The following is an 8,047-nucleotide window of genomic DNA, read 5'->3' on the forward strand; positions in this document are numbered from 1 at the left end:
CTGTCAGACGGGCCTAGCCACGCACACTAAGCAGCCCACGAACCGACAGGGGCCAAAACTCTACTACAGTTACAGACTTGAGTTTGTCTCAAAAAAAAAAGTTACAGACTTGAGTGGAGATCAGTTTCTCAAAAAAATAAATAAATTTGAGTGGACATCGTAGCAAATCCCATTGGGATGCCCAACATGGGAGAGCAATTGTGCATGTGTGCGTAGCATAGAATTTCCGTATATTATTTCAGTTGTGTTGCAACTTTTAAACACAAAACACAAAACAAGCTTTCAGAGACGAGCAAAATGCTGGATCAGACATTATATCAGTCATGGCAGCAGTAGGCCAACAGTATCGCTCATTCAACACAAACTGTATTAACCACATGAACTCCTAGGGCAGATAAACTCACCAGCTCTAATCTCTGGCATTTTACTAACAGACATTGCATAGACACTATCTAGTTCTCTTGGACTCTTATCATTATCTTTATCTTGAATTCTTAATTAGCTAAAATAGACATCCTAACTATTCTACTTCATCCTGGACATGAGCATCCTCCTAATTCTCTACAAAATCCTCCTGCTGGACATCCTGATTCCCGCACCAAAGACACTCCTGTGTTCAAAGACGGGTTCACTCAAACCTATCAAAACCGGCAAATTCCAAACACCATAGCAGCGCAAGTCTAGTATCCAGTAGAGGTGGTCAGTTAGTTCAACATTATGACTTGCATAACAGTAACCCTGCAGTGACGCAGATGCTTCTGTTGCCTGCCCCCCTTGCCCACAACACAAGTATAATAATTTTCAGGATTATTTTTGTGCCGTTGCGAAGTTCTCCTGAATCTTGTCGACTTCAAGCATGAATGCATCGTATTTTGCGCCATCGCTGCATATTGTTTTGCCGAGGTCAGCCATTTTAGTCATAAAATTTGTGTATCTCATTGTAGTGTCCATCTGCTCGGAGCATTTTTCCTTGTACTGTTTCTCCTTCTCTTCTCTGAATTTTTCAGTCCATCTGGGCACTATGTACTGCTCTGGTATTTGATTGATTCCAAACTGTGTGAAAAGTCTGAATATGTGGCAGCACAGTATTCCATCCCTGGTAAACTTTGCGCACTGGCATTTGAATGCATTGGTGCCAGATTCAACCTGCACTTCAAAGTTATTTCGATCAAACTCTGGATTCTCATAGTTGAAAACCTTGTTTAGTCGGTACACAGCCCCTCTTTGGACCTCCTGCACGTTGAAAGCGGTAGAGTGGAGAAGTTCTCTCTGTACTTTCAGAAATATTTGCCTTGTGTAAATATCAGCTGCATGCTTTTCTATTGGCTGCAATGAAAAGCATGAAGGTACAGTTCCTGTTTGCAGTCTATCTTCTTCATCTGTTTTAGTTATATTCTTATGTATCTCCTCATATCTTTCAATGAACTTCTCTATTCTGTCAATAGAAAGCACATAGTCATTGAATAACAAGTTCATCCCTTTGTCACATCCATGTGATTGGACAAATGGATAGAAATCTTCTCTGAAATAAACAGGCACCCAGTTTTTCCTTCTTTGCCACAAGATTTGTAGGTACTCGTTTTCACTTGCACCATATCTCTCAATGAGTGCATCCCACCCTTCTTCAAATTCTTTTTCTGTCAGTGAGTTGTCAACCAAGCTATCCAGGTCTGCTTTTATGTTGCCACTTTCTGCTATGAAGGCTGAAATATTTTGCTGTGCCTTTTCCAGTACATCCCATTTGCACAACCGATGCCTTACTTGTGGCATGACCTCTCCAATTGCTTTTGCCATAGCTTCATCCTGGTTTGTTATAATTGATACTGGCATTTTGTCTTCCATCACATGCAAAAGTGTTTCGAACATCCATTTGTAAGTTTCAGCGCTCTCGTCATGTAACAAGGCGCATCCTAACAAGAGGGTTCTCCCATGGTTATTTATTCCAATAATAGGAGCAAATAGCATGTTATGCCTATCTGTGGTATAGGTAGTATCAAACAACAGGAAATCTCCAAAAATCTTATAATCCATCCTTGACCTCGCATCAGTCCAGAAAACACTCCGAACTATGTTGTCTTCATCTGTTTGCTTCATGCATTGAAAACTTGGATCCTGAAGCTCCTTTTCTTTGAAGTACATCAACATTCTTCCAACATCTGAGTTCTCTTTTCTATGTTGTTCTGCACATAGTAAATTGGTCCCATCCTTTTTCTTGAATGGTGTGCTTCCAAAGCTGCCTCTCATTCTCCTAAAAATCTTCATAACTTTATTTGGAGGTATCCTAGTTCGTTGCAGAACTTTCAGAAATGACCTTTCTTCAGTTGATATGTGTTTGTGGCTCAAGTAGAATTTTGTGAGGGAAGCACTTGGACAGAGCGGATGGTTATGCTCATTACGAACTGTTGTAAACTCCCATTGGCCTTTAGTGAGCTTCACTATTACCTTGGCTTGGCAATTTGTCTTCTCTATAGATTTTCTCTTCCGCTTCCTCTGCAGGTCCGGAGTTGCCCTCGATTTACCACTCCTGTTGCATATGAGGTGAAACTTCTTCCTCATGTAATTTGTACCGCGCTTTGCCTCAAAACCTGTTAGGAGAGCATATGTATTATAAAACCTGTGCGCATCTTCAAGGGTTTCGAATTTCATTCCAGGCTCTGGTTGTTTTGCCATCTCCAATTGCTCAATTTGAGGATAGAAGTATTTTCCGACTTCACTATCTGAGTCGCTCCCTGAGCTGCTGTCTGAATCAGTTTCACTGCTGCTATAGTTCCTTAGCATTTCGTTGCTTTCCACATTATCATGTAACTGGTTTTCTTCTTCGGCTTGCTGCAGTGGATGGTAAACTGAGTTGGTTTGTTGATCCTGTCCATCTGCCAGTAGTCCTTCTGTATTCTTTTCAATACTATCTAAAGATGGGTCCTGCATGACAATGAATAACTTATGTTAAGATACTGTGAAATGTCATATTCAGGTGTCTAACTTGGGTGACATGGTTATGCTTTGCTCGGTTTGTTTACCTGATCATTATCACCAGCTGGTTGTAGTGTTCCTTCTGTCATTGATTGTTTGCCAACAGGTTCCTGTGTTAGGTATTAATTTGTTTATATGCCGAAGGATGGGATGACTCAAGAAATAGGAAAGTGCCATATATTAATCTACACTATAATAATAATTCTCGGTCAGAATTTTGTCTTCCAGTCAAACAACACAAAGACTAACAGACAAATACAAAAGTGCCATATATTAATCGCTCTAGGTCAGAATCATTACTTCCAGTCAAACAACACAAAAACTGATAGACTAACAGTTCAATTTTTCCAACTCAAACAAAATGAAATGCATAACAGCCGGGAAGGTCGTAATTATGCTATTTTTGCTGCATACCTGGTAATTATCACCGGCTGGTTGCAGTCTTCCTTCTGTCATTGATTGGTTGCCAACAGGTTCCTGTGTTAGGTATTTAATCTGTTTAAATGCAGCATGGTAGGATGACTCATGAAATAGAAAAGTGACATATATTAATCCACATAATACTAATCATTCTCTGTCAGAATTTTGTCTTCCAGTCAAACAACACAAAGACTAATAGACAAATAGTTCTCACCACAAATTCCTTTGTCAATTCAAACACCAAAAAATGCATAACAGGCACGAAGGGACATATAATTATTATGTTGACAGGCACACATTCAGTGGTTACTTATTATCTGCAAAGTCCGCTGGTAATCTCCTCAACAAACTTAGTTTTGCTGTTTAATTTAACTGCAGTACAAGCAAGCCTAGCTTTATTTCTGTCTAAATCATTGGGCACATATAGTACCCGCAGACAGGCACAAACTACCCACATTCATGTATGCACACAGAAACTGAATACTTGGTGCCTACTGGACACTAGGGCCACAGTGCTGCAAGAGTATAAAGTCACTTCATGTGCATCACTATGAGAGCATTGCCAACTATGATAAGAAAACCCATGTCAACAGCTAATACCAATACACATCCTACCGAACTATTTACTTAAGATATGTACCAAATGCATTTAAATTCCTGTAGCCCAACAAGCCCTTAACTAAAAAAATTGTCTACGACACAGATAACCATGGCACTTAACAGCCTACAAACTAGCCGTCGCACGGGTCAGCCAGTGGTATTTTTTTGAACTGACGAACGCACCCAAACACCAAACGGATACATGTTCAAGTGATACCTTTCCACTAGGCAACATTAGTACAGGTACAGGGGAACCTTCATCGTCAACTACATTGTATGCCTCCCTCTGTTCCGTGGAGTTCTCTGTATTTCTTACTCCTGCCTCGTCCAATTCCGTAACCATGTCTCCCATCACAAACTGTAACAATCCCATCAAGTCAGTTTCATCTACGAATACATCATATAACATCAGTAGCAGACTGCATACGAATTGTGGTCTGGCCCATGGATCAAAGCTACGAACATGTTATTACAGGGAAAATATATATTAATTGTAGGGTTTTGGGGTACACCTTATGGGTATCAGCGCCAGGGCTCGGCGGCATCCGCCGCCGCGCCGCAGAGGGGGCTAGACTAGATCCAATTCCCCAACACGAGGGGAGGGAGGGGGTTTGGCTTGTGGAGCGAGGAGAGGAGGGGTTGGGTCGGAACAGGGAGAGGAAGACTACCCTTGCTGCGGCGAGATGGGGAAGAGGGCGGAGGATAAATGTGCGGCGGCCGCCTGCTGGATAGAGGACCGAGATGGACGAGGGATCTCATGCCCTGCGCTGCGTTTCTCATTCGGCCCTTTTGCTATGAGGTGGACGTCCGCCGTTTAACTCTTCAGACGCAGATTTTTTTTGTTTTTTTGTTTTGTTTTGAAGCAAACATATATTTCATTAGACAACCTTTTCACACAGATTACACATGTGGTCACCATACGAGACACAAATGTTTGTTAAGCAATTGTGCATAAAGAATTCCACAAGAGGTAAAACTATGATTTCACCCTTGCAGAAACTCGTGCCTCGTCGAAACATATACTACTAGAGAAAACCCTAGCAGTAGCGCATGTTTAAAGCCTATCAGTAGCGCGGGTTACAGCGCTACTAGTAAGGCGCTACAGCTAAAGATTAGCAGTAGCGTGGGTTGGACCACGCTACTGCTATATCGACTTAGTAGCAACGCTTTGTACTATGAGCGCTACTGGTAATTAGTACTAGCGCTTCTCCTAGCACGCGCTACTACTATTATTCCGCATTTCTTTTTTATTTCATGTTGTATTCATACACCTTTATACAAGTTTTCATACCGCAGCAATTTAGAGAATGATTTTACATCATAATGAGTTATTACATCACTGGGAGAAAGAACCGTGTACTAGTTTCAAGTGGATGGACATCCACTTGAAACTAATCCACGGTTCTTTCACCCAATGATATAATATATCATCATCATCATCATCGTCATCATCATCATATCATTAACAACTTATCATCATAATACATCATTGTCATATAACACCTCCTTATGATCATCGTTTTCATCAATGAGACATCACATACAAGTTGGTCACTAGACATAATCACAACTACTCATCATCATTAACTCTCATAAACATATTGTACCTCATAGGACCTACTACATTTTTTTAGGACCTACTATATTATCTGAGGTAAAATAGCATAAAACAAGATAGCCCCTGACTCTCCATTATGGAGAATGGAGATTATCCTGTCTCCAATTCTTGCCTTTCGCACAATGTTGCTTCCAAGAACCTCCTTAAGATTGTCCATACATTTTTTCCATTCTAAGATTAGCATATGTTCACCGGTTTTCGAAATCCGGTATGGACAGGTGAGATTCGTAGGATGACCTGGCTGTATGTTCAAAACATCAAGGCGACCATTCTGATACATCAAATTAGGCACACAATCCATCGGGATTCTCTGTTGAAAAACATAGTAATAACTTCGTAGTTAGCAATGGTGTACTAGTTTTAGAAGTATGCAAAAGATGCACGGATGTCGTAATAGTAAAAAATCTTACCAGGATATCTCCATGGAAGTTATCGTGGTTCAACACGTGCACTAGTGGCACGTATTGACCATAATTTGGAGGAGTTCGATAAAAGGCATTGTAATTATCAAGATCAGTACAATATGCGACCAGATGACTTTTCTTCTGATAAGTTAACTCAGAGCCATCGGTGTAGTTGGTTCTGTCTACCATGTTCCGCACATTCTTTGAAAGGATGAAACTAAGCTATCAATGGAAATAAGCTGTCAACTATTTTGAAATAAACAATATAAATTACTTAATAACTATGTTTGAGGAACTCACATAGCGGTAGAATTAGAAGCGTATCAAGAAGGACCCAAATGTCCAAATTGTCTTGGTCGATGTCAGGATCACCAAGATCCATGGTGACAAACATACCCTCTTGAAAATCATACATCTTGCAAAGTGTTTCCCAACCCGGGCAACCAAAATTGGATACGCTTTCAGAATTGTATAGATTTACCTCAAAATCCATACCATGATGGGTCCTTAGGTTAATTTTTTTGTTTCATTCCTCTCATGATCTTCAAAACCCATCCTCTCCAAGACATAGCGTCTTGCATGGCATGGGATAAGCTAGTTGAATTGTAAAATACGAAAATTACACGTTGAAGTAGTAGAAGTCGAGCTTAATTACGAAAAAACACTTTGCGTCGTAGCTTACCGTATCACAATCGAAGGCCTCCTCGAGCTTAATGCTGAAGCGCCGACCTTCGTCCAGGTGAGGCCTGTCGCAAAAACCCCGGTTGTCGCCGCACTAGGAGCACTCCCAGGGACCTTCTTCGTCCGACGACATTTCCTATGTTCATAATTCAAAGATTAAACTTGTACAATTAAAACTCTCAGCTTGTTCATTATTCATCACGGGTTGACTATCGGTCTGTCGAGTCTTTTCTTGAAAATTCTCAGCTCACGTGGTGTATAGATTCGACCGTCGGTGATGGTAGCTCCTCCTTTCGTTCCCGGGTGCATTACACCAAATTGTCTAGCACACGGGAACGAAGGAGAAACTACCCCCACGACAACAGTCTGGATTCTTCGTCCTCTCATATATGGTGGAGACTCTCCCTCACTGATTCCTCTATGACATTTGCGACCGTCGGTGATGGTCGTTACCCCTCCTTCCCTTAGTGCATAACAAAGGTCTAGCACAAGGAGAAGAAGGAGAAACGACCCCCACGACAACAGTCGGGATTCTTCGGCCTCGACAGACTTAAAGTCAACCCGAAATATCGTTTAATTATCTTTCTAGAAAATCCAGGCCACTCGATATTTCCTACATATTCTAGCACAAGTCATGCCAAAATTCACGGAAAATTCCGGCATGACCTTTGCTAAAACAGGACATATCGAGCGCCTAAAATTTGCCGGAACGGAAATTAATCAACACTCCGGCAAAACATAGGCCACTCGGAGGTGTAACCTGAACATGACCGGCCACTTGGGCAACCACATATCCTATTTGAGCAACACAAGATGTACATGTTTTTATCTACATCATATCTTATAGGACTCATATTGACATGGAGATTTGTCTGGTCTCACCTCGAGGTCGGAGGGGGTCGGTGACGGGGACGACGGCGGGGATGATGGAGGGGCTCCTTGATTTCTGCAAAAACAAAAACCCTATAAGTTATCACTAATACATCCTGAACAGTATCATACATATAACATCACTAATACAACTAAAACCCTAGCGAACGACGGGTATCGACGACGAGGATGCGGGATAGGCATGGTCGACGTCGATGCGGGAATAATTGCTTAAACTAAAAAAATAACAACAAATGTGACATGTGTTGGGAATCGTAGCATAATTTTAAAATTTTCCTACGTTCACCAAGATGCATCTATGGAGTATACTAGCAACGAGGGGAAGGGAGTGCATCTACATACCCTTGTAGATCGCGAGCGGAAGCGTTCCAATGAACGTGGATGACGGAGTCGTACTCGCCGTGATCCAAATCACCGATGACCGAGTGCCGAATGGACGGCACCTCCGCGTTCAACACACGTA

At 41.6% G+C, this 8,047-nt stretch overlaps 1 protein-coding gene across 2 annotated transcripts; it reads right to left on the reverse strand.

The window, feature by feature from the left end:
* Window positions 1-280: 280 nt before the first annotated feature.
* On the reverse strand, window positions 281-4,779 carry LOC109747121 (protein FAR1-RELATED SEQUENCE 5). 2 transcript variants are annotated; one of them, XM_020306206.4, is made up of 5 exons: window positions 4,503-4,779; window positions 4,208-4,348; window positions 3,385-3,447; window positions 3,018-3,080; window positions 281-2,919 (listed from the first exon to the last, which is right to left on the reverse strand). In XM_020306206.4, exons 1-5 carry the CDS (start codon window positions 4,533-4,535, stop codon window positions 808-810), a joined length of 2,412 nt encoding a protein of 803 aa, XP_020161795.1. In that variant the 5' UTR covers window positions 4,536-4,779; the 3' UTR covers window positions 281-807. The 2 variants fall into 2 exon arrangements, with proteins under 2 accessions (XP_020161795.1, XP_045084327.1); XM_045228392.2 differs by having other exon boundaries at window positions 3,385-3,465; window positions 4,503-4,775.
* Window positions 4,780-8,047: the final 3,268 nt, after the last annotated feature.

Source organism: Aegilops tauschii, chromosome 5 (assembly GCF_002575655.3).
Source record: "Aegilops tauschii subsp. strangulata cultivar AL8/78 chromosome 5, Aet v6.0, whole genome shotgun sequence".
Lineage (NCBI taxonomy): Eukaryota > Viridiplantae > Streptophyta > Magnoliopsida > Poales > Poaceae > Aegilops > Aegilops tauschii.

Coding starts and splice junctions, on each gene's coding strand:
- LOC109747121 (XM_045228392.2), bottom strand. CDS start 4,535: ATGCCGCCGAGCCCTGGCGCTGATACCCATAAG. Junction 3,081..3,384: donor CAGCCGGTGATAATTACCAG/GTATGCAGCAAA, acceptor TACCTAACACAG/GAACCTGTTGGCAAACAATC. Junction 2,920..3,017: donor CAGCTGGTGATAATGATCAG/GTAAACAAACCG, acceptor ATTGTCATGCAG/GACCCATCTTTAGATAGTAT.